The sequence below is a fragment of the Macrotis lagotis genome, chromosome 5 (assembly GCF_037893015.1).
Source record: "Macrotis lagotis isolate mMagLag1 chromosome 5, bilby.v1.9.chrom.fasta, whole genome shotgun sequence".
Lineage (NCBI taxonomy): Eukaryota > Metazoa > Chordata > Mammalia > Peramelemorphia > Peramelidae > Macrotis > Macrotis lagotis.
The window spans coordinates 175,640,891-175,668,513 of NC_133662.1; the positions used below are offsets into that span (position 1 = coordinate 175,640,891).

Consider the following 27,623-nt stretch of genomic DNA (forward strand, 5'->3'; position numbering starts at 1 on the left):
CTGGAATTTACTGAACAGGAGGGGTGTCAGGTAAATACCAGTGGTTCTCTTCTACTTCTAGCATCAAATAGAACCTGTCTGTTTGCACTTCATAATCAACTTGTCCCTCTACCTTTCCAGTCTTCCTTCACCTTCTTCCTTTTTTCACATACTTTGATCCAGTGACACTGGAAGATCAATCTGGCAGAAGAACAGAGGCCAGAGTGGGAAGATGCTCAGGTTAGGAGATCTATTAAGCAGCAGACGGCTGCAGTAGTTCTGGCATGGAGTAATGAAATTAGTGTGAGAGGAAAGAAGGGGTACATGTGAGAGATGTAACCAAGGTAGACTTGAAAAGACTTGACCATGGATAACCTATTTTCTGAAGCGGAAGGTTTAGAGAGTGAGGAGTCATACCTAGGTTAAGGTCCCAGGTCTCATGAGTGTTCTTTTCTCAGGGCCAAAATATTGAATTCTGATGTACTCAGCAGCTTTCTCACCATCAATGGGCTTTGATTTCCTCCCCAACAAAGTGAGGCTAGATTAGATAACCTTTAGAGTGCTTTCAATTCACAATCTAAATTCCAAAGACATCTTGATGCTTATTTCAAAGAGTAGAAACACTAGGCTAGACAAATAAACCTTTCTAAACAATGTGCCTCACCTTAAGAAAGCCTAGATAGAAATATCTATACTTATAAGAAAGATTCTATTCATATCACAAAAAGGTTATTTCACCTAAGAAGTGTTTCCATAAAAGCAGGAGATGATTATAGTAATCTGCTGTTCAATAAAACCAAAGAGTCCAGCCATTGGGATAAAAACTCCCTCTTTGATAAAAACTGCTGGGATAATTGGAAGTTAGTATGGAGGATTAGACCAACACCTAACAACCTTTACCAAGATAAGATCCAAATGGTTACAGGATTTAAGACATAAAAAACAATACTATAAGCCAATTAGAAGATCAAGGACTAGTTTACCTGACAGATCTATGGAAAGGGGAGCAGTTTATGACTAAGGAAGAGTTGGAGAACATCACCAAAAACCAATTAGATGATTTCAATTACATTAAATTAAAAAGCTTTTGCACAGATAAAACCAATGTAACTAAGATCAAAAGAAATGTAGTAAATTGGGAAACAATCTTTACAACTAATGATTCTGACAAAGGACTCATTTCTAAAATATACAGAGAACTGAGTCATATTTTTAAAACAAAAAGCCATTCCCCAATTGACAAATGGTCAAAGGATATGCAAAGGTAATTTATAGATGAGATCAAAGCAATTCATAGCCATATGAAAAAATGCTCTAAATCATTATTAGAGAAATGCAAATTAAAGCTTCTCTGAGGTACCACTTCACACCTCTCAGATTGGCCAATATGACCAGAAAGGATAATGATCATTGTTGGAAGGGATGTGGGAAATCTGGGACACTATTACACTGTTGGTGGAGCTGTGAACTCATCCAACCTTCCTGGAGAGCTATTTGGAACTACGCCCAAAGGCTAACAAAAATGTGCATACCCTTTGACCCAGCAATACCACTACTGGGTCTATACCCTGAAGGGATTATGAAAAAGGGTAAAAACATTACTTGTACAAAAATATTCATAGCAGCCCTGTTTGTGTTGGCAAAGAATTGGAAATCAAGTAAATGTCCTTCAATTGGGGAATGGCTTAGCAAACTGTGGCCTATGTATGTCATGGAACACTATTGTTCTATTAGAAACCAGGAGGGATGGGATTTTAGGGAAGCCTGGAGGGATTTGCATGAACTGATGCTGAGTGAGATGAGCAGAACCAGAAAAACACTGTACACCCTAACAGCAACATGGGGGCGATGTTCAACCTTGATGTACTTGCTCATTCCATCAGTGCAACAATTGGGAACAATTTGGGGCTGTCTGCAAAGGAGAGTGCCATCTGTATCCAGATAAGGAGCTGTGGAGTTTGAACAGAGTTCAAGGACTATTCCCTTTAATTTAGAAAAAAAAACCAGATATCTTATTGTCTGATCTTGTTATCTCTTAGAATTCTTGTCTCTTCTCTAAGGATATGATTTCTCTCTCATCACACCCAATTTGGATCAAGGTACAACATGGAAACAAAGTAAAGACTGACAGATTGCTTTCCGTGGGGGTGGGGTGGGGGGAGGGATGTAAGATTGGGGGGCTGGGAAATTGTAAAACTCAAATAATGTCTTTAATAAAAATTAAAAAAAAAAAAAGAAGAAAAGAAGAAGTGTTTCCAAAACATTAGCAACTCTCAAAACTAGCTAAGTCAAGAAATTCCACTTGGCTGTTTTTTTTGACAAGCATCTCAACAATGTCTAAAGTCAAATTCTGCTCCTAATCCTATACTCCTTTCTGACTTCATTATATTTGACCCAAATCTTTCCCCCATTCCAATTCATCCTCCACTTAGCTGTCAAACTGACTTCCTCAAACACGGTCTGGGCATATCATCCCTCTTAATAAATTCCAGTGGTTCTCTATTACTTCCAGGAATGCTGCCCATAACCAACCCTCTCCCATCTTTCCAGAATTCTTTCAATTTCACCTTTCTCCTCTTCACCTACTTTGATCCAGTGGCACTGACCTCCTTGCTATGCCTTGAACAATACAGTCTCTCCACCCTTGGCATTTTCACTGGCTGTCCTTTCTTGTAGCTTTCTGTCTCGTCATCTCTGTTCTTTACTTCTCTGGGTTTTTTTTTTAGTCTCAGCTTAAGTCTCACTTTCTACAAGAAGCCTTCTTCCATTCTCTTTACTGCAGCCTTCCCTCTGTTGATCATGTGCATATTTTGTTTGCCCACTTTGTTTGCATGTTCACTTCTTAAGAACAAGCAATTAATTAACATTAATTAAGGGGCAGCTAGCTAGGTTCTGGGCTTGAATTCAGGAAGACAGATCTTCATGTGTTCAAATCCTGCCTCAGACATTTTCTAGCTGTGGGACCCTGGGCTTAACCCTGTTTGCCTCAGTTTCCTCATTTCAAAAATGACAAGCCACTCCAGTATCTTTGCCAAAAAAACCCAAATGGGTTCACAAAAAGTTGCACTTGTGACTCAACATCAACAAACATGAATTAAACATCTACTATGTGCCAGGCCCTGTGCTAAGTGCTGGGTATCCAAAAAAGAGAGAAAAGACAGTCCTTGCCCTCAAGCAACTTACACTCTAACAGGGGAGATGACATACAAGCAAATACATAGAAAGCAAGCTATTTAAAGGATAAATAGGAAATAAAAAAAAAAAAAGGAAAGGCCCTGGAATTTAGAGGGGTTAGGGAAGGCTTCCCATTTAAGGTAGAATTTTATTTGAGGCTTTTGAGAATGTCAGGGAGGTGAATTGTTGGCATGGTTAACTGCCTATAAGATTAGACTGTGCAGAGAGGGACTGTCTTGTGCATGCACTGAGGTGGGATGGGGGGACCCAGTGTCACTTAATCAAACATTATGTATCAGTGAGTACATGGTACAAGAACACTGGAAATGGAGGAGGGACTTAACAGTATGGCCTCTAGGATACACTTAATGAATGATATTTGACTGACTTTTGCATTTATTTACATGTACTTAGTTTCCCCCATTGATTGTAAACTCCTTGAGGTTAGGGACTGTTTTTATTTTTGTCTTTCTATCTCCGGGGCCTAGTCTGACACCTACCTAGTAGTCTCCTTAATGTAGGTACTAAGTTGCTCTCTTGCTGCATAACTGACTTCCTTCCTTCAAGCTTACTCCAAATTACATTGGGGAAAATAAATCTCTACTTCTTTAAATCTTTGCCCTTACTTTGGTATTATAATAATTTGTAAACATTGTTGTTTCTTCTCATTAGATAATATGCCATTTGAGATCGAGGTCTGTGGCATATCTTACAGGCAATGGAAAGGTAATTGCATGAATATGGGAAATTTACTCTTGCATGTCAGCACTTTTTGCTGTAATTGAAAATCATAAAACAGGAATTCTAGCAAATTACAGATAATAGATTTGGAATTTTGTGTGCAATCATTTTTTTATTATACTATGTTGTAGAAAAGTTTATTTTGTTTCATAAATTAAAAAGAAAATTAAAAAAAAGGAAAAAAACATGAGTTCTTAACTTGGGGGGGGGATCTGTGGCCTTGGTTTTTAAAAATATTTTGATAACCATGTCTTAAAACAATTAGTTTCTTCAACAATCCTACGTCTTTTATGAATTTAAAAAAAAATTGGGGGGCGGCTGGGTGGCACCACCGGCCCTGGAGTCAGGAGTACCCGAGTTCAAATCCAGTCTCAGACATTTAATAATAACCTAGCTGTGTGGCCTTGGGCAAGTCACTTAACCTCATTTGCCTTGCGAAAAGCTAAAAAAACAAAATTCTGAGAAAGGGTGCACTGGATCCACCAGCCTGTTAACAGGCTTCATGGCATGGCCCCTGTGCCTAACTAGCAAGTGTAAGCGGGCGCAGCGCTGGCAGACTGGCCCCGCCGGCCCGGCCTTGAACCTGCGCAGGGCGCGCTGCTGCCCGCTTCCTGAGCTCCCCGCCGGGCAGGTCCGCCTCTCCGGGCCGGGCCGGTCCGCCTCTCGGGGCCGGGCAGGTCCGCCTGTCGGGGCCGGGCCGGTCCGCCTCTCGGGGCCCGCTCCGGGCCGGGCAGGTCCGCCTGTCGGGGCCGGGCAGGTCCGCCTCTCCGGGCCGGGCCGGTCCGCCTCTCGGGGCCCGCTCCGGGCCGGGCCGGTCCGCCTCTCGGGGCCGGGCCGGTCCGCCTCTCGGGGCCGGCCCCGGGCCGGGGCGGACGCGGAGGAGCGGGGTTCGGGGGGGCTACTCACGGCGACCCGAAGCTGTCCCGGTAGCGGCGGTGCTGGCAGGGCAAGGCCCGGGGCCGGCTGGAGAAGGTGTAGGTGCCGGCGGGCCTGGGGCTGGAGCCGGCCATGGTGGAGGTCATGGCCGCACACCGGGAGAGAGCTGTCGCGCTGGGGGGCCCCGCGAGGGGCGACCGGTGCCGCGAGCAGCAGCTCGGCGGCCTGGGAGCCTGGGCCGGGAGGAGCGGGGAGCGGCCCGGGAAGGCGGTCCGGACCTGCGGACGCCGCACAATGCTCGCTGGAGGCGAGCGGCATGGTTGCCCGGCAACGGAGAGTTCGGGCTTCCCCGGCGTCTCCTGGGTAAGCGCCCCCGGAAGTCCGGGCAGCGGGGCGGGGCGTCCAAACGTCACTTCCGGACGACTCCGCTCACCACCTCTCCGGCCTCCACGCCGCGCCTCCGGCGTCTGCGCAAGCGTAGTAAGCGGGGGTGACCACGTGCTCGTTGGCTTGCTCCCCGCCTGGCCACTGTCTCTCCAACACAACTTGACATCAGGGGCTTCAATTTTTGTCTTTTATTTCCATGCATGTCCTTTGCATTTATAATTCAACTCACATTTATTAAATAATGTTCAAAGTACTTAGTGGTGTTTAATAAATGTGGGGTGAATTGGAAAACGAACTCATTGGACCATGGAGAAGACCTTCAGTTCAACCAACATTTGTGAAACTCCCTAGATTTATTTTTTTTTAGGTTTTTGCAAGGTAATGGGGTTAAATGACTTGCCTAAGGTCATACAGCTAGGTAATTAGTAGGTGTCTGAGGTCGAATTTGAACTCACAACCTCCTGACTTTAGGGCTGGTACTCTTGTCACTGTGCCACCTAGCTGGCCCCCTAGATATCTTGAATATGAGGCGTTTAATAACTGTTGATTGATTGAAAAATGAGCTCATTGGAACTTGGAGAGTATCTTCAATTCCACCAATATTTATTAAACCTAGATATCTTGAACATGGCATATTTAATAAGTGTTGGTTGGATTGGGAAATGAACTCATTGGAACTTAGAGAGGACCTTCAATTCAACCAACATTTATTAAATCTAGATATCTTGAACATGGGATATTTAATAAGTATTGGGTTGCAAAATGAGCTCATTGGAACTTGGAGAACACCTTCAATTCAACTAACATTACTAGATATCTTGAACATAGGACATTTTTTTTTAGATTTTTCAAGGCAATGGGGTTAAGTGGCTTGCCCAAGGCCACGCGGCTAGGTAATTATTAAGTGTCTGAGGCCATATTTGAACTCAGGTACTCCTAACTCCAGGGCCCGTTCTCTATCCACTGCGCCACCTAGCCACCCCAGAACATAGGACATTTAATAAGTGTTGGTTGGATTGGAAAATGAACTCATTGGAACTTAGAGAGATCGTCAATTCAACCAATACTTATTAAATTTCTCTAGATATCATGAACATAGGGCATTTAATAAGTATTGGTTGGATTGGAAAATGAATACACAGGATTATGGAAAGGATCTTCGATTCAACCAACATTTATTAAGCTACACTAGTTACCCTGAACATGTATTGGTATTGGTTGGATTGGAAGTATGAGTTGGTTTGGAAAATGAGTTCATCTATCTTGAATGTAAAGGAGGTTGATAAATATTTATTGAATCGAAGCCCCTCATCAAGATCCTATGAGTTCATTTTTTGGACATTATTGGATGTTGATGAAACTTCTGATGATAATGTCCTTTTAACAGCACTGGGGTATAGCAAGAGGGTGAGGAGACAAGGCTAGAAATATAGATAATAAATTATTTCTTTAAATTTTTGGCAAGGAAATTATTTGAAAAAATATATCAATTTAGAAAAAACTGATTTATCAAAATTATTATGAATTATAATCATTCTGCATATTATTTAAGTAGCAAAGCATCTGGTACATGGTAAGCTTTTAAAAAATTCTTGTTTCTTGTTTAAAAATACAGCAGAGGGGCAGCTAGGTGTCCTGGTGGATAAAATACTAGTCCTGCAGTTAGGAGGATCTGAGCCTTAGATACTTAATACCTCCTAGCTATGGGACCTTGAACAAGTCACTTAACTTCATTGCCTCACAACCCACCCCTCAAAAATATATGTATAAATTGAAGACCTTCTTCAACTATATTCCAGCGTGCCTTTCTGGTCCAACTGCTCTACTTTTGGTTCCTATTTTTCATCTCTCCTTTCACATTACTGTGCCTTTTTTTACACTCCTAGCCCTTCACAACAACATAACCTCTTCATGACCCATTTAAGGCCCAACAGACACAACTTTTCTCCACAGCCTTCTCTGACCTCCTATGAAAACTATCTTACCCTCTTTATATTTGTCTTAGTGTTTTGCTTTGGCTTTCCTTTCCTCTTATTTAATTCTTCTTTGGGTCAGAGTTATTTATGCAATTATTGTTCCTTTCCTAAGACTGAAATTTCTGTGAAAGCCAAGTCTGCAAGATATTCCTCTCTATTATGCCAAAATATTGTCTTGTATATAATAAGTACAAAATAAATGCTGGTTTTTCCTTTGGGCTGGTTTGGATTGGATTGGATTGGATTGGATTGGATTGGATTGGATTGGATTGGATTGGATTGGACTGGATTGAATGTATCAGTAAATACTAGAACATTATAACCAATGACTATGAGGCATGAGTTCATAAGCTCTTGCCACAAGGTGTCACTAATTCTTTAGGAGCTTTTGCTAATAGTTAAACCTTGTTTTTAGAAAATCATTGTGGGGAAAATCCAAATACAGGAAACATATTAGGCAAATTACATCCATTTCTCACACAATATGCATGCATTATACAAATGTAATTATATTTTAAAGATTTTCACTTTAAGGAATCAGTTTCTAGGGCAGTTGACATATTTTATTTTTTAAAAATTGATTGATATTTCTCTTTCTAGTAATATGCCAATTGGATAACTCAACAAATATTTAGGTTTTATTATTTACTGTTACTGCTACTAGAACAACGTTCTTAAAGTCAAGAAGGCTTTGGTTCAAGTCCCATTTCTGACATATACTGTCTTTGTGGGGAAGTACCATGATGTGATGGATAGAACCAGAGTTAAAAGACTTTCATTCAAGTCCTGTCTCAGATATATTCCTCAGTGTCCTAGGCATCTCTTTAAGACAAGAAGCTACAGAGAAAGTGCCAATCTGCATTGGTAGATGGAGTTTCCTCACCAGGCAATTCCAGCAAAACCACCAATCTTTATCCTTAGACAGCTCTTGTGAACTAAACTGTTAATCATACTCTTAATATCCCAGACAACTCTTTAAAATAAGAATTTATGTGGTAGAGTGAGTTTACTTACATTCCTATAAGCAATCCCCATACTAATGAAGAAACAGATAAAGGCTAAAAAAGAAAAATTACTCCTGCTACTATCAAATGGAATAGTACAAGGCAGGTGGTTTTCTCCATTTGGAGCTGGGACTATATAGGAACAATGAGAGTTGATGTGAGCTATCCTTAGTATAATATAGTAGGTAGTGCAATGATAGAGCACCAGTACTGGAGTCAGAAGATTCTGAGTTTAAATCTAGCCTCGGACACTTGCCACTTACTAGCTATGTGACCTTGGGCAAGTCACTTAACCCTGATTGCCTCACATCTAGGGCTATCACCAGTCATCCTGATTCATATCTGGCCACTGGACCCTGAGAGCTCTGGAGGAGAAAGTGAGGCTGGAGTCCTAGCACAGTACCCCCCCCCCACGTCAAATCCAATTCATGTGCATCATCTCTCTGATGTCATGGTCTTCTTCAAGAACTAAGGACAAAAATCATCATCATCATCAGAACCAGTGACATTGGGCTTGCCTTGTTCCAATGGAACTTTGCCCTAACAGAGAATTGATCATTCACACTCTCTATTAGAAGAACCTTAAAGGTTGGAGGATGAAGTGACCAACATCTGGACTAAACTTAAACATGTGTGGAGGGTTCATTAATCTTGAGAATCATCAATGTTGACTGAAGACCAATACCCTCAATGATCTGCCATAGACTTGAAAATGAATGCAAGGGGACTTGGTAGATCTCTGACTAAATCCATGGTGGCAGATCTGAATGGAAAAGAAAGATATGGAGTGATTATTATTCAGAGAAGCTTCTGCCTCTGCCCTTGGTCCAGAGATAACAGTAATGGTGAAAACAGAAGGGACTGTTGGTTACTAGACAACCCAAAAGATAACTAATTCACTGGGTGAGATGGTCTCACACATATTCTAGAAAACCATCAATATGGTTAATTTTTCCCTTTGTGTATGGAAAATTGAAAGAAAAGGATAATCTTTTACTGTTGCCACAAAAGGAAAACAGAAGGTAATTAAGACTTTTACTTTGGCTTACTACCTCTGTTCTCTGAACCCAGTGGATAAATCCCCATCCAGAAACTCAACATGTTGACTTTGAAGCTCTGTGCAAGAGAGATCTTTTGATTGTCATGGAAACTCCACTCTTGAAGTTGATCTCTGTACTTCAAAAGGTCTCTTCTAAGCTGCTGTGCCCAGTGGGGCTTCTTACTGTCATCCATGAAGCCCTGGAGCTCTGAGACAATGATAAGACCCACTATATGGGGAAAGGTGTCTCAAAACGGTTGCGCCCCAACCTTGATTAGCAAGAAACTGAATGTTGTGAAGCAGGAGAAGATTGGCAAATTGATGATAGAGATGGATGGCTCTGAGAATCAATCTAAATTTTGTGCAAATGCCATATTTGGAGTGTCTCTGGCTGTTTGTAAGGCCAGGGCTGCTGAGAAAGGTGTCCCTTGTTCTGCCATATTACTGATCTTGCAGGCAATGAAGAAGTCATCCTGCAGTGTGATCAGTGGTGGCTCCCATGCTGGTAACAAGCCAGCAGTGCAGGAATTCATGATCTTCCCTGCTGGAGCAGCAAACTTCAAGGAGGCCATGGTCATTGCAGTTGAGATCGACCATAACCTGAAGAATGTGATTAAGAATAAATGTGGACAGGATGCCACCAATGTAGGATATGAAGATGGCCTTGCTCCTAATATCCTGGAGAATAAAGAAGCTCTGGAGCTACTAAAAGAAGTGACTGGCAAGTCTGGCTATACAGACAAAGTTGTGATTAGCATGAATGTTGCTGCTTCTGAATTCTTTAGGTCTGGGAAATATGATTTGGACATCAAGACACCTGAGATTCCCACAAATACATCTCACCTGCTGAGTTTGGGGACCTCTACATTCATCATGGGCTATCCAGTGGTATCTATTGAAGATCCCTTTGACCAGGATGATTGGGAAGCTTGCAGGCATCCAGGTGGTTGGAGATGATTTCATAGTAACCAATCCTAAGTGCATTGAAAAGGCTGTGTGTGAAAAAGCCTGCAACTGCCTCCTGCTCAAAGTGAACTAGATTGACTCAGTGACTGAATCTCTCCAGGTCCAGTCCAATGGGTGAGGAGTAATGCACCTTCATTGCAGACCTGGTGGTGGGTCTCTGCACTGGGCATATCAAGACTGGTGCCCCTGCTTATCTGAGCATTTAGCCAAGTATAAACCAACTTCTCAGAATTGAGGAAGAGCTGGGCAGCAAGGCTAAATTCACTGGAAGGAACTTCAGGAACCCTCAGACCAAGTAAGCTCCAGTCACCTCTGTAGAAATCCTTGTCCAAAGAATGGGCAGCACCAAGTAGTAGACCAGTAGACCAGTTTTGTTTTGGGGATGGGGAGCCTATGCTAATTAACACCCTTCTCTCTTCCACCATTCTGTGTTGTTCTCATTGCTTCATTAGAACTGTCTTATCAGAGACTGTACCTGAACTTTTGGTCCTTTGTGGGAAGACCTTATCATCTTGTGACTAGGCTAGAATGATCTGTTCTCATCCCCACCCCCAGTGTTGATGTGCAGAGCCATATACTTGTGATGTAGCCCCAACAGGCCCACAGACCAGATCCTTAGTGGTTCCTATGTGCAGAGTAAAAATATTCAGTAATCTACTGGGAAAAAATACTTTTACTTTGGTGTTTCATTTTTACCCATATTATTTTGTTGTTTTTCCACAAGACATAGCTAGCCTTGAAACTGAAAGGTCATACCCACTGTCTGGAGAAGACCTGGGTTCAAATCCTATCTCTGACCTTTAAAATCTGACTGTCCCTAGACAAATCATTTAACCTTCTCAGGCCTTATTTTCTTCATATACAAAACAAGAAGGTTGGAATAGATGGCTTTTGAGGTCCCTTCCAGCTCTAACATCTATGACTCCATGAGTTCATTTTTTTGGACAATATAGGATATTGATGCAATTTCTAATTGTAATGTAATTTAGATCACTAGTTTAGCAAGAAGGTGAGAAAACAAGACTGGAAGTATAGGCAATACATTGTTTAAACTTTTGACAATGAAATTATGTGCAGAAATATATAAATTTACAAAAAATTATCACAATTTATCAGAATCACTGTGTTTTTATATAACAAAAGCAATGGGAGCTGGGGGCATGGTTATAATAACAAAGTCCAACACAAAACAAGGATAAGGAGCTGGACAGGAAGGTTACAAAATAAACTACAAATTATTATCAGTCTATATATTATGTAAATAGCACAGCATCTGGTACATATCAAGCTCTTAATAAATGCTTATTTCCTTCCTAAAAAAAGTGTAAATCCTGTGGAATAGTCTGGAGAGTATTTTTTTAATTTGGCGTTTGTTTCTATGATTTATAAGAATATTGCATTTTGGGGTGGCTAGCTGGTGCAGTGGACAGAGCACTGGCCCTGGAGTCAGGAGTACTTGAGTTTAAATCCAGCCTCAGACACTTAATAATTACCTAGCTGTGTGGCCTTGGACAAACCACTTAAGCCCATTGCCTTGCAAAAAAAAAAAAAAAACCTAAAAAAAAGAATATTGCATTTTGCATTCTTTTGGTGTCTCTGTTATTATTATTCAGAATGTACAGGAAAGGCAGCTTTAAAAAGTATAGGTAGACATTCATCACTCTGAGAAAGTTATGTATGAAAGTCAGGAATTACAAAACAGAGAATGCTGGATTTTATTTAACTTTGGAGAAGAATTAATTTTAAAATTTCTTGGAATAGGAACTTCCTTGAATTTAAAATAGTTTGATTTATAACGTATAGATTTCTGTAGTTTTCCAGGAAGTCTATTGCCTAATAATGACTTACTCATGTAATGGGAAAAAGCATTTATTAAGTTTTGACAATCTGCCAAGTACTCTCTTAAAACTTTACAAATATTATCTCGAGCTTCAAAGCAACCCTGGGAGGTAAGTGCTGTTATCCTCATTTTATAGCTGAGGAAATAGGCAGATAGAAATTAAGTTATACTTGTAGAGTATACAAAATACTTTCCCCAAAATAAATCCAATAGATGAAGAAATAATCCCAGGTTAGTTAAGTGATTTGTTCTAGATTGTGAATTTAATGAATGGAATGAGGATTAATAAATGGAAGAATCAGGATTTTAAGTAAAATCAAGTTAATAGGTGATTACTGAGTGTTAGCCATTTGCCAGGGATACAAATAGAAACAAAAAGAAAATTCTGCTGGGCAAGGACAACACATAAAAACCAAAAGTTGGGATGGAGCTGTCCCTGAATGGAGACTAAGAGAGTCCCTACAATGAAGCCTTGAAAGTCAGAAGTAGAACCAGGAGGAAAATCCAGGCTTTCTGACCCCAGAACTTATCCCACCAAACATTTATCCAAAATGGCTTGCCTGTACATACGTACACACATATTTCCTAATTTCATAGCCATTCATTTCTCAAATTTAAAAAATTGAATTGTTAACATCTCTCCTCTAACATTCCTTTCCAGCTCCATATATGTCTCTCTTAACTTTCTTCACCATGCCAAGGCAACCACTTTACCCTAAAAATTTTATACAACCCTCATAACAGATTAAAAAACTCAAACAGATTGTATTCAAGGATATACTCCTTTCTGACCTTTCCCTTCCCACTCTACCCCCCCCATCCTGAATTAACAATCCATTACCTGAAAGAAAGTTAGTAACATTATCCACATCTCAGTAGATAAGTTTCATGAGTATTTTTATCTTTAACTACAGGCTACCTCTCAGTGCAAGCATTGTTATCATCCCTATTTTGCCGATGATTGATTTACTTGAGATTCTGAGAATCTACAGGACTAGTTTATATGGCCAGTAAGTAAGTAAGAAGTCTGGAACTTGAACCTTGACTCCTAGATTATGCTTTTGCCCTTATACTAGATTTTGTACCATCTCATTTATATAGGTTTATAGACTTCTATGGCTTTATTATAATGTATACAAGCTAATGGAGCACAGGAGAGACTAGATGATAATGATTTATTGTATCCTGTACTATACATTGGGATGTACTCAACACTGGAGTGAAGGTCTCTTCCTGCCTTCAGGTGCAGCATTGTATTAAATGTACCACTTCATTATCCCTTCTTATTGATGAAGAAACAAAAATCCTTTGAGATTAAGTGGCAAAGTCACATAGTAAATCAATAATAGAGCCAGGATCTTCTAGATCATCTAACTTTAAATCACCTGTTCTTTTCATTATCCTATTTCCAAAAGAATGTAAGCTACTTGTGTAAGCAAAAAAAAAAAAGTGTGTTTTTGTCTTTGTGATCTCTAGGGTCTACTTAGCAAAAGGCCTAGCGCAGAGTAAGTGCTTAATGAATGCTGAGTGATTGATGAATTGACTGATTAATATACCAAACTGCCTCATTTCAATTTTAAGTTACACAAATGTCTCTAGTCCATGTATTATATTTTAACTTCTAAGGTTGACTGGAGAATTTGGGGAGTATAGTCTTTAGAGTAAAGGGAGGCCCAGGCACAGGATAGAATCATGGGATTTTGGAATTGGAAGAGATCTGAAAGATTATCTAGTCAAATTCTTTCATTTTAAAAATGAAGTAATGAAAGCCCAAATACTCCAAGTGGCTTGCGTGGGATCAATAATGCAAAGTTTATTCTGCATAGGCAGAGTCAAACTGTTCCCTGAGAAGCCCTTTTCACCAGTGAGTACGTTCCCACAGAGCCAGGCAGAAGGAATGGCCCTTTCATAAATTGCACATACAGACTTGGGTTTGTTACTTAAAGAGAAATGTAGTTTCATCATCTGAGAAGTGAGAAAGTTAGAATAGATGACTGCTAAGATTTCTTCTGACTTCATTCCCTGTCCCATTTGCCTTAGTTTTGAGCATCTTGAGGCCAATGGTATGACCATTGTCACACAGTAGAAAGAATGTGGGATTTGGAGCAATCTGTGTGATTTCCAACAGCCTAAAGCTTTGGATCCCAAAGAAGACTTAAATGTTTTAAATACCATTTTTTTAAAAAAAAAATGTGGCAACTGAAACTAGCTAACGTGATGGTAAACCAAGAAGATTTTAAAAAGTAACCTACAAGAATTCATATTCATGGAGTGAGTTTAAATAGATGTGTGTTTGTGTGTGTGCGTGTGCGTGTGCGTGTGCGTGTATGTGTGTGTGTGTGTGTGTGTGTGTGTGTGTGTGTTTCCATTTCCTAGAGAGGGAATTAAAATCAGAGGTGCTTTCCAATGAATATCTTCTTTGAAAAAACAAATGTTTTAATAAATATTTGATGTTGAACCACCACCTAAGCTTGTTTAGTGACTATGTTTCAATTAATCTAAACAAATAAAGCATTCTAACAATTTTTCATTCATTTTCTTTTAGTTCCTCATCTGGATTCTTTGTCAATTCCTTGTCATTCATTTTTTCCTCTTTCAGATTCAGTCATTGTGTGCTCTCTTATTCTGGTTCTGCTTTTTTCCCCCTTTGTATTGTTTCATAAACTTCTTTCTAGATTTTTTGGTTTTCTCATCCTTGTTGGTCTCAGTTGTTCAGTCATGATTTTATTCTGTTAATGTTCCACAATATATTTATCTGTTTATTTACTTTTTCTTCCATCTGTCTATCTCCCTAAGTTCAAGTCTTCCTCTCTTCCCCAGACTTGAAGTTCAGAGGCCATTCCTTAACCTGATCTCACTCTGACTGGCATGGGAACTTTGACCTGCTCTGTTCCACACTGGGCCATTGACACTTAGGCAACCTGTTGATCTCCCCTACCCCTGGGGCTCACTATATTCATACCAAACTTTTGGTCTCCAAACAGGCGGAGCCCAGTTGCTTCTCAGGACTCTTGAGCTCAAGAGATCTACTAGCCTTCATCTTTTTTTAGCTGGGATTATTGGTATATGCCACCAGACCTAACTACCCAATTTATTTAACCCATATATTTTGTATGTGTGATTTTAACAGCCCTTTCAAGTCATTCTGAATATTTCCTCAGTGACTCACTCTAGTGGAAGTCAGGGCTCAGATACTTTCTAGTCAGAACATAACTGGAAGTCAGAATGTGAAAATTTTAGAGAGGTAACAGTGTTCCTAAGAAGTGTTCAACATGCATTAATTTTTTTAAAACATAAATTAAAATGTAAAAGTCAATTGATGGAAATTTCCAGTATGGGAAATAAACACCTAATGTTTTTCATATCTTAAAATGTGAAGTGATCTAGCCAAAGGATTTGAGTGAGAACAACTGATGCTTTCAGTGATGAGCAAGATAAAGCTATTTTGACACTCTTCCTATGAGTTACTCAGCTACCCTTTCTTTATGGATATGCTGTGTTCCTCTTTTTGGTAGCATTAAAAATGGAAGGAAAGAGTAGTCTCAGGAAATAAGGAAATAATATTCTCACCATGCCATATGGATAAGATATCCATTTTGTGCCACTGTATTTGAGTTCACATTTTTATTTACTTTTTTCTTTGAAGCACAAAAAAGACTTTACCAGGGCTGAGTATTCAGGGTTTTTATTTTTTTTAAGGGTCTATAAAACATAAATAATAAAACAGGAAGTTCTTCCCCTTAGCAAAAGAACCTTCAAGCAGTGGGGCTAAAAGCAATTATCCAGCCTTGGGTGTGCTGAACTAGCTCGAAATTTTCAGGGTGTGCATTTACCCCTCAGAAATCAGCAATTGTTTTAAAACAGGGCTTCCTTATTTTTATTGTTTTGCTGATTATTTAGACCAGAAAGTGTTAATGATGGAAATTAAACTTAAAAGTGTATATTTTCACATTTTTTTCCACTGAAGGACTGTTCAACATTTACTGGCACAGTGACACACACATTTACTGTTGCTTAAATCCAACAGTAGCAGACTTGTTATTTGAACCTCACAACAGCCCTAGCATCCAACTTAAAATTTCAGTCTTGAGTATCTATACTGCTGAACTCTGCTATAGACATGGAAGGGAAGGGAAGGTGGGGAGGGAGGGAGGGACACACAGTAAAATTTTTAAATGTCTCCTATGTGCTAAGGAATTCCTAAGGGATCCCCAGGTTCTAAAGCATTTACCAGTGCTGGGGGGTGGGAAGGGAACCATAAATGTAAACAATTGGGGGCCTATTATTTCATCAATTTAGGGATATCCTAGAGAAAGTATTCCTATCAAAGTAGATAAGCCACTCTGGTAATTTACAATTTTAGAAAATTGCCCTTAGCAATGCGAAGTTAAGTGACTTGCCTGGGATGTACAGAGTCACCTAGCTGAAAACAAAGCAGTTGTGGGAAAGAAACAGATATCCATTTTGGAACTGAAATACAATCAATGAAATTGCAAGGAGCAGATATGAAATCACCTGGGTAGGTCTTTCAAGGATAAATCAAGGAACTGGTTTCAAAAGTTTATCCGTAGGAAAACCATTCTATATCTTTTGAAAACGATTGAAACTTCTCAAATGACATAATGAAAAAGTATTTTTTGAGGAAGAAGGGTCTACCGATTGAATATAGCATTAATTGGAGGGCAGGCATGGCAGACAAGCAGGTATCTACAGTTAATGCCTTCCCTCTTGCAACATCACTTTGTATTTATTTTGTTTTCCTTTTGTGTGTACATGTTGTTGACCCTAATAGCTTTTCTTAAGGGGTTATTAATGTGCCAAACACATAAGGGCTAAGGATACCAAAAAAAAAGACAAAAAGACTCCTTGATCCTCAAAGAACTTAATTGAAGAAACAATATGAAACTAATGAAGTGCATGCAAGACAGAAGGAAGGCTGTAGCAGGGGGACTAGGAGAGGATTCCTGCAGAAGGAGCAAATTTTGAGCGGAATCTTGAGATGTTTCAGATGTATGGTCATGAGATTTTATTAATTTTATACGGTAGCTCAGTTAGCTAGTTTAAAAATCAAATTAACTTCAGGAATCCCAGGGAATATCTAAGGAAATCCTTAGGAAATAACTACCCATTGTTTTGAGGCCATCTTGTAATTTGGGTACTGCTTTTGAATTTGGAAGAAAAAAAAAGAAAGAAAATTGTCCAAATGCCTAATTATGAAGATTTTAGTTGATGGTAAACATGATTAAATGACTTGTTAATCCTTTGATACTTTGCTGGATCTCATGTATACTCTTCCTCCACCAGGGTGGATCATAATCCCTTTCTCATACCATGGGATTCTATAATGTTAAAAAAGTCACTAGATGATTATAAAGTGATATTTTCATTTAATGAAGGGACTTGAATTTGTAATTTTTTTGGATAGTATTTAATTCATTCTCATTAAATAATACGATGTGTGCCATTTTTAGTAGTTTTTACCACGGGAATGTTAGTTAGTATCTTAAAGCTGGTTGCATGGTTCAAAGAAGCATATAAACTCAGGAGAAACAATAGTGATTGTACATAGTTCATTCAATTAATTATGTTTTCCTTAGGAAAACAAAACTACAAAATAACAGCATCAATTTACTATTAACCTTAAGAAAATGTAAAATTGATATAGAAAACAAACTTAAAATATCATATACATAAAGATTGCTTTCATTGTTAATAAGCTCAACTTCTTTCAGTCATTTATTTTTTTGGTTTATTTATTTTATATTATTACAATAATTTTGTTATAAGAGTAAACCTAGACATGCCCCCCCCCCCCAAGAAGATGAGAAACCTCAAGAGTAGTGAGAGAGAGAGAGAGAAAAAATGTATTTCAGTCTATGTTCAAATTCCAATAGCTCTGTCTCTGGGGTGAGTTGCCTTCTTTATTATAAGTCCACCAGAGAAGTTGCTTCAACATTTTTCTCACAGTTGCTATTACAAGCTGTATTTCTTTCCACTTTATTCCTCCCCATTCTCATTTATTCTATTCTCTCTCTCCTTTCATCCTGTCCCTGTCCAAAAGTGTGTTGTATCTGAGGGCCCTTTCCCACACTCTTCCCTCTCTTCTATCACCTATTCCCCCATTCCCTCCTCCCATTCCCCCTTATCCCATCCCTTTCTTCTCATTTTTTCCTAGGGTAAGATTGCTTTCTATACCCTATTAAGTATGTGTTATTTCCTCTCTGAGCCATTTCTGATGAGAATGAAGGCTCACTCATTTCCCCTTGCCTTCCCCCATTTCACTCCATTAAGAAGCTTTTTCTTGACTCTTATGTGAAATATCTTAGCTCTTCTTCCTCTCCTTTCTCTTCCTCCCAGTATTTCCCTTTATCACCCATTGACTCCATCTTCTTACTATATTATACCATTATATTCCACTCCTTCCTGTGTCCTGTCTATATATGCTCCTTCTAAAACTTTTACAAATGAGAAAGTTCATATGAGTTTTCAGTATCTTCTTCCCATGCAGGAATACAAACAGTTCAATATCATTAAGTTCCTCATAGTTAGTCCTTCTTGTCCACCTCCTCTCTGGTTCACCAGAGTCCTGTACTTGAAGATCAAACTTTCTGTTCAGCTCTGGTTGTCTCAATAGGAAAGTTTGAAAGTCCCCTGTTTCATTGTAAGTCCATCTTTTCCCCTGAAAGAGGATGTTCAGTTTTGCTGGTTAGTTGATTCTCGGTTGTAAACCAAGATCTTTTGCCTTCCAGAATATCCTATTCCAATCCCTACAAGCCCTTAATGTAGATGCTGCTAGATCCTGTGTAATCCTGACTATAGAGCCACAGTAGTTGAATTGTTTGTTTCTGGAAGCTTTTAGTATTTTCTCTTTGACTAGGGAATTTTGGAATTTGGCTATAATATTCCTAGAAGTTTTTCTTTTGGGATCTCTTTCAGGAGATGATTGGTGAATTCCCTCAATTTCTATGTTACCATCTGCTTCTAGGATCTCAGGGAAATTTTCTTGTATTATTTCTTGGAAAATGAAGTCTGGACTCTTTTCCTGGTCCTGATTTTCAGGTAGCCCCATAATTTTTTTTTTTTTAGTTTTTTTGCAAGGCAATGGGATTAAGCGGCTTACCTGAGGCCACACAGCTAGGTAATTAAGTGTCTGAGGTCAGATTTGAACTCAGGTACTCCTGACTCCAGGGCTGGTGCCACTGAGCCACCTAGCCACCCCATAGCCCAATTATTTTTAAATTATTTCTCCTGGATCTGTTTTCTAGGTTGGTTGTTTTGCAAATGAGATATTTCACATTTTCTTCTAATTTTTGGGTTTTTTTGGAAGAGTTTTATTTCTTCCTGATTTCTTGCAAAGTCACCAGCTTCCTTTAGTTCCATTCTTCAATTGAAGGAATTATTTTCTTCAGAGAGCTTTTTAATCTTCCTTTCCATCTGTCCAATTCTGCTTTTTAAGGCATTCTTCTCCTCATTTCCTTTTATTTTGCTTTTTTCATTTGGCCTAAACTGGTTTTTAATATATTATTTTCTTCAGTATTTTTCTGTATCTCTTTCATCAAGCTGTTGATTTGGTTTTCATGATTTTTCTGCATCACTCTCATTTCTCCTCCCAATTTTTCCTCTGCCTCCAATAATTGCTTTTCAAAGTCTTTTTTGAGTTCATCCATAGTCTTAGCTCATTTTCATTTTCTCTTGGAGGTTTTGGATATGGAAGCTTTGATTTTGTTGTCATCTGAGTATAAGTTTTGATTTTCCATGGGACCAAAGTAATTTTCTATGGTCAGATTCTTCTTTTTCTTTTGTTTGCTCATTTTTTCAGCCTAAGGCTAATTTACTGCACTTCCAAGGCTTTGGGGTTTTTTTTGGACACCCCACTGGGACCTTTATTCCTCCAAGATCTTATGCTCTCTTGCCTGTGCTTTGATATGTAGATGGCCACAGGAGCTCCCCTCTGCCCTGGAGCTTGTGAGGAGGGTCCCTGCTATCTTAGTGTGGAAGCCCAAACTGCAACCTGGATCTTAGTGTGGGTAAACAGCAGAGTCCTGCCACAAGGAGAGCAGAGAGATTTCTGCAGTCTCCCCCAACCCCCTTACCATCTGTGGCCTGTGCTCTGGAGGTACAGGCTGGTTTCCCCATTCCTGCTGCAGGTTCTGCAGCTAGTGCTCCCCACTCCACACTCATTCTGGTACAGCAGAGTTCTCTCACCACCCCTTCAAGCTATTCCCAGTCATCCCTGGGCTGGGCTGGGCTGGGCTGGGCTGGGCTGGGCTGGGCTGGACTGGGCTGGACTGTGCTGTGGCCAGGGCCTTTTTCCAACCCCTGGTCCTCGTAAAAACACACCTTTTCCATGGATCTTCTAAGTTATCTTGGACTGGGAAGATGTATCACTCAGTCTTTCTGTTGGTTCTGCACCCTCTAAATTTTGGCTAGAGTCATAATTTGTTGGCTTTTGGAGTTTTTTGGGGAAGGAGTTTCCAGGAAATGCTGCCTTCATGCTGCCATCTTGGCTCTGCCCCCCGCCCCCATCATTTATTTTTAACCTATTGCTGCACTGGATTTATTTTGGTATCTGGTCCCAAGATATCATTTTAAGATTCCCCAGAATATGACTTTGTTTCAGTCAAGCTTATGTTTCATGCTTCTCTTCCACATCATATTCTTATGCCTGTGCCTAACCCCTTTTAAAATTATTTATTTAAGGCAATGGGGTTAGGTAACTTGTCCAAAATTACAGCTAGGCGATTATTAAGTGTCTGAGGCTAGATTTGATCTCAGTTCCTCCTGACTCCAGGGCTGGTGATCTATCCACTGTGCCATCTAGCTGCCCCCCGCCTAACCCTTTCTTAAGTGAATTCTCATTACTTTGTGAACTACAGCTTATTTTGTTCCAGAAGCTTTTCTTACCTACTTATTCCTTTTTTTTAACTCCTACAGTACTGATGGTGGGTTCCATATGGTTGCCCTCTTGATTATACACTTTCTTGTCCTGTTTATTCCATGTTTGTGAGTTCTGTTTCCTTGGTTTTGCTGTATGTCCACTTTATCTCTTCTTCCATTTATATATATTTCCTTGATGATAACTCTTAATGCCACTTTTTACATGCCATTCATTGTCAGAAATGTCCTATAGCCTACTGATGCTCATCCATCATATCTCTCCATTTTCCTTTGTATTATATGTAGCTTTGATTCTTCATAGATTATGATGTTCCATCAAGAGAAGAACAGGTTGAAAGCTTCACTGACACCTAAATGGAGTTAAAAGACTTAGGGAAAGGTGTCCAGTGAATTGAATATATCCTAAGTTGCAGAGATTCTTAACATTCTTCTATTTTATGAACCCTTTGGCAGACTGGTGAAGCCTATGGAGTTCTCAGAATATTTTTTTAAAATATGTAGCATAACATATGTAGCATTATCAAGAAAACAAATTGTATTGAAATATTATTATGGTTTTTTTTAGGTTTTTGCAGGCAAATGGGGTTAAGTGGCTTGCCCAAGGCCACACAGCTAGGTAATTATCAAGTGTCTGAGGCTGGATTTGAACTCAGGTACTCCTGACTCCAGGGCTGGTGCTCTATCCACTGCGCCACCTAGCTGCCCCTTGAAATATTATTATGAAAATATTTTATAAGGTTAGCAAACAAATTCATAGACCCTAGATTAAGAACCCCTTCTTTGTGGGGATTTATGGAGAATATGGACAAAGATAACAATGGATGGGATGGTATGACTATATTGTAATTTGTACTGCTGAAAGAAGTATCTGCATAAGTATGATCACAGGTCCATTGACATAACTCAAGATGAAAGCTAAGGAAGAAAAAACCTACTAATATATAAATTGGTTAAGATAGACTACTTAAATTGTTTAATATGAAATTATATTAAACTAAATAAACACCTTTAATTGCTTTTAATTTTTAAACTCTTAAATTATTTTATATTATATATTATTTAAGAAATATAAATGAACATTTGTTAGGGATGTTATAATGGATATTCCTGGTTAGGTTGGTTAGGACTATATATGGTGTCTGAGATCTCTTCTGACCCTCAGATTCTTATGATCTATTATATTCTTTGACCCTGATAATTATTTGAGTAAAAAGGGTGAAGTTTCCTCCTTAGCCATATATGTAGCTTTCCCTACTCCTAATGAGTATTTCCTTTTGCTCTAGCTTTCATCTTATTATCTTGTGTTGGAAGCTCAGTTCTCAGAGTAGGCCACATCTGCTAATTTTCAAGTTGGTTTGATTATGGAGAAAGGCCTCTTTATGCATAACCATCATATCTTTAATGCTCACCTGTTTATTTTCATTTTCCTTCATAGCAATCCAATGAGGCAGTTAAGGATCAGCATTATTTCCATCTTATAAGGAAAGCAGAAGCAAGAAAAAGCATGGGTGACTTTCTCTAAAGGTCATGGATCATTAGTTGTGGAACTTTGGCTCTTTTCCCAATCCTTCTTGCTTGGCCTTGTGCTCTTTCCATTAGATCATATTGCAATTTATAAAAGAGAGGAATGGAGAGGGGAAGGGGACAGAAGGGAAATGACCTTCTGCATTCTAAATCTACAGTTGTTGTGTTAAACACTTCCCACAAAAATATCAGGTATGTCCTGGCTCATACATATGTTATATATCACCTATGTGACCCTTGGGCACGTTGCTTCATTTCTCAAGGCATCAGTTTCTTCATGTATAAAAATCCATGTTGAGACATGATAGATTCAAATATTGACAGTGTGTCTGCCTCATTTCATCATTCTTAAAATTAATTAGCCATTCACCTGGTATGGTGGCTGACACCCATCATCCCCTTTACCAGGTAAGCTTCAGCTGGCAGATCTCTCGGATTAAGGAGTTCTGAACTGCAGTGAGCTAAACTAATCAGGTGTTTTCACCAGGTTTGTCATCAATATAGAGAACTCCTGGGAGCTGGGATGCATGAGGTTATCATGAGAGGGAAAAATTGACCCTGTTTGACCAACAGAGTTGGTCAAAACCTCTGTACTATTCAGAATGTCCTGTGAATAGCCCTGTCATTTCTAGTAGGAACAGACACCAAGGAGGAAGGAAGGGCAGATGGAGGAAAAGACAAAGAAAGGCTAAAAGTCAGAAAAAGTATCCTGGAAGGAGAATCAATAGAACCTAGCAATTGCTTGGATATAAAATGTGAGGGAGAGGGAAGCATTGAGGATTACTTAGAGGTTACAAATCTGGGTGACTTGGAGGATAGAATGCCCCAGGAAAAAGTAAGTTAGGCAGCAAGATGGGGGTGATGAGCAACCTTAGTGGACTTGCTCATTCCATCAATGCAACAATCAGGCACAATTTTGGAGTATCTGCGATGGAGAATACCATCTGTATCCAGAGAAAGAATTGTGGAGTTTGAACAAAGACCGAAGACTGTTACCTTTAATTTAAAAACAAAAACTGTTATTATATAATCTTGCTATCTCTTTTATTTAATTAATTTTTTTCTTAAGGATATGATTTCTCTTAACACATTCAATTTAGATCAGTGTATACCATGGGAACATACTGCCTTCAGTGGGGGGTGGGGGGAGGGAAGCAAGATAGGGGGGAAAATTGTAAAATTCAAAATAAATAAAATCTTTCAAAAAAAATAACCACAAAAAAGTAAGTTAGGAAGAGTGGATGTTTTTAGGGATGAAAGATAATGAGTTTTGCTCTGAATATGTTGAGTTTGAGGTGCCAACAAAGTATCAAGCTGGAGTTGTCTAAAAGGCAAGTGGGTGATGTGAGTTTGACTAGGATTGGATATATAGATCTGGGAATCATCTGAACAGAGATGATGGTTGAAACAATGGAAATTAATGGGAACATTAGAGCCCAAGATACAGTACCCCCATATGGCAGGTGGGAAATGGAGGATGATCTAATAAAGGAAGCAGAGAAATAGTGGTCAGATTAGTAAGAGGAGGACCAAGAGAGCAGTATTACAAAAATCCAGAGAAAAGGAAATATATGCAGGTAGCAGGTCTACAATAGTGTTAAATGGAGGAAGCAAGAGGAATGAAGTTTGAGAAAAGACATTTGGATTTGGTAATTAAAGATCATTAGTAACCTCAGAAGAAGTTTCATTTGAGGAGGTCAGAAACTAGATTCGAAATGGGTTGAGAAATGAATGGGAGGTGCGAAAATGGAAGCAGTAAGTATAGGGAGATTTTTTTCTAGCTATCTGGCCATGAAAAGGATGAAATAGAGCAAATCTTGGAGGGTCTGATGAGGTCAAGTAAGTTTTTAAAGAGTAGGTAAGATCTCGATATGTTTGAAAGCAGAAAAAAATGGATAGAAAGAATAAGATACCCCTCCTCATTCAAACTCTCTTGAATGTAGGTGAATGAGTTCTCCCTTTTCATATTTGACTTTTATTTGATTCAATGAAGGTGTGATCTCAGTGGATACCCCTCCACCATATAATTGTCAGTGTTGATGTTCATCTCAAATAGAAAGTACATCTTCAGGGTTTAGAAGAGAGCCTATTAAATGCTTTTTCACATTGGGCAATTTTTTGCATAAATCCATCAAAATTGCATTTACTCAGGGACCCGGATACTTTCCTTCCATTTTTTGGTCATTTTGGAGGTTATCAGTTCAACACTTAGGCTAACCAGTTGTCATTCCTAGCTTTTACTAACCCAACTCTATTTTGGTTATATGTGTCTTTGCCACTTCTCACATCATGGTCATCTCATACACAAATAATATGTCTAGTTCTTATATTCACCTTTCTTCTTTGTAGTAGTACTTAGGGTCACACATTAGATAGAGATCTGACTCTTAATTCAGAAAGACCCAAGTTCAGAATGTGCCTCATGCAGTTACTAGCTGTGTGATTTCTTTCTGCCTCAATTTCCTCATCTGTAAAAATGAGACAATATGACTTGTCTTCCAAAGTAGTTGTGAGAATAAAAAAGAAATAATATTTGTGAAGCACTTTGTAAACCTTAAAGCAACTGAGTGCACGCTATTGTTATGATTATTATTAACCTTTTGGTTACTTGCAGTTTGATTTTTCTAGATTATAATATTACATAATTAATAATCTTAGAACTATTAAGAGAATATGCCTATGGGAAAAAAAGTTTTTTGCTGATCACAAGAAGTGAGAATGTTCCTTGCAGGTCAGGAGGGAGCTCATGACATAAGAAGAGAGGATTCTGTTATAGTTTTACTATTTATTAACTTTAAAAAGGTATATATTTGCCCTTACTGGACAAAATAAGTCTTGAAAACTGCCCCTAGACAATGCATCTCTCATGTCTCCATTAAAATTATGAGAGATTCCATGGTATATTTGATTCCAGAGATAATTTTGTTCAAATGTTCACTAAGTATTAGCATTGTCTTCAAATGATGGTATAAAACAGGATGGCACATATTTTTAGAGTGCCAGTGTTATGGAGGACATTTTGCTCAAAATTCAAAACAAAGTCAGGATTTCTTGCTAGTAGGAAGAATCTCTGAGGGGTTAGGTGGCACAGTGGATAGACCACTGGCCCTGGAGCAAGCCACTTAACCCCATTTGCCTTGCAAAAACCTAAAAAAAACCCATCTCCAAATGCTTCTATTTACAAAAGGCTGTTTTATGAAGACTATTGAGTCCCTAAATATTGAAAAACCTAGTCAGTATTATTCATAGTTCTGTGAAAAGACCATTCTAAGTTCTTATCCTAGAAAAAATAAAGTAGATGGAAAAGATATTTCCAAGTGTTATTAACCTCTTACTAGATGCAAAGTTAAAGATCTGAGAATACCAATAGAAATCTAAGACAATTCTGGCCTTGAGGAGCTCATATCCTAATAGGGAGACAATAAATGTAAATCAGATGGAAAAGTTCTATGATCCTTTGGGTTCAACAACAAAGTAAATTATTTATGCCTCTTCTTTAATGTCATTTCTGATGATAAAATCCTATCAATTTCTAGTGCTGCACAATTTGACTGCACCAAGGACTTTAATGATAAAAACTTTCTTTTCTGAGTCCTGAGTAGCTGTGACTAATTCACCTGAAGGAACAATTGCCAGACTGCAACTCCATAGAGATTCAAGGAGGACAGGACCCCTGATGGGAAGACTGCTCTTGGTGTCTACCTGACACTCAACTCTCATTGTAGCTCCAAGAAACTGAAGCACATGCAGCAGCCACCAGGCTGAGAGTAACCAACAGACCTCAAATCTGTCAGTGAGTGAGGGGGAATATCTCCCTTATATATCTGAAGACTCCCTCTTGCCCCCCCCCACACTTGGCAGAATGAGTGGATAAGAATAATCTATTCCAACAGCCATGAGGGCAACTGAAGCAGATACTATAGGGCATTTAAAACTTGGTCAACCATACCCTGAAGATGCCAAGGTCATCCATTACATTCTGGACCATTGGCAGTCATCTTGACTCTTGTCTTACCATTAGAATTCAATGACTGCAGAAGACAGAGTGAGGCTGATAACTTTGTGCAACTCTGCATCACTTAAATCCTATACAATATGTAAGTCAAGACATCACCCTGTGATGACATTGGTCCTCTTCAAAATTTTTGGATGAGAAACAGCTTCTCAGGATGATGGATGAGTGTCTTGTACTGGAATCATTGCTATTCCCAAAGTTCTTGGATTCAGAGTCCTGGAGTGCCTCTTCAGGGGAGACTGGTTGGTTGCCTGGCCCCATGCTGCCTTCTGTCTCTCTTTCGAGATACTTTGCTTCTTGGGCTAGGCTGTCTTGCCTGCCCTATGGGTGGCAGTTGGTTGGCAATTGGTAGGGATGGTAGACCTTTGCAGGAATTGTTTCCTGAGATGGAAACAGCACTGACAGTCTGGAGTGGGCTCTTGAATCTAATTTGTTTTATTTTGTTTTGTTTTTCTTCCTCTGGATGGGGATAGCATTGTCCATAGCTGGTCTAATACAGTTGTCCTCTGAACTGCTGAGAGGAGCTTCTTCCATCAAGGTTGATCATTGCACAATGTTGTTGTTAATGTGTACATTGTTCTCTTGGTTCTGCTCCTTTTGTTCAGTATCAGTTCTTATAATTTGTTCCATGCTTCTCTAGATTCCTACCATTCATGGTTTCTTATAGAATAGTACTCCATAATATTCATATACCATAACTTGTTTAGCTATTTCCCAGTTGATGGGCATTCCCTCACTTTCCAATTCTTTGCCATTACAAAAAGAACTGCTATGAATGTTTTTGAACATGTGGAACTTTTCCCATTTTTTATGATTTCTTCTGGATTTAGGCTTAGTGTTGCTATTGCTATTGCAATTTTATTGCTCTTTTGGCATATAGTTCCATATTGTTCTCCAGAATGATTGGATCAGTTCACAAAACTCCACCAATAATACAACCTCTCCAACATTGATCATTTTCCCTTTTTGTCATCTTAGCCAATCTTATAGGTGTGAAGTGGTCCCTCATCATTGTTTCAATTTGCATTTCTCTAATCAGTAATGATTTGGAGCATTTTTTTATATGATTTTATATATAGTTTTAATTTCTTCATTTGAAAGCTGCCCATTCATATCCTTTTATCATTTATCAATTGGGATTAACTTGTAACTTTATAAAATTGATTCAATTCTCTCTATATTTTATAAATGAGACTTTTAACAG

The 27,623-nt window shown here is 39.0% G+C and overlaps 1 protein-coding gene across 2 annotated transcripts in view; it reads right to left on the bottom strand.

Moving 5' to 3' along the window:
* RSPH3 (radial spoke head 3) overlaps positions 1 to 27,623 on the bottom strand; it is a 120,950-nt gene that overhangs the window by 85,049 nt on the left and 8,278 nt on the right. Inside the window, exon 1 of one of the 2 annotated variants that reach the window (XM_074187949.1) lies at positions 4,801 to 5,091. The exons of the other annotated variant lie outside the window; for it this stretch is intronic. Coding sequence (XP_074044050.1) covers positions 4,801 to 4,916 — 116 coding nt within the window. The 5' untranslated portion in view covers positions 4,917 to 5,091. Of the gene's footprint in view, positions 1 to 4,800; positions 5,092 to 27,623 lie in introns of those variants that run through there. 2 annotated transcript variants of the gene reach the window in all.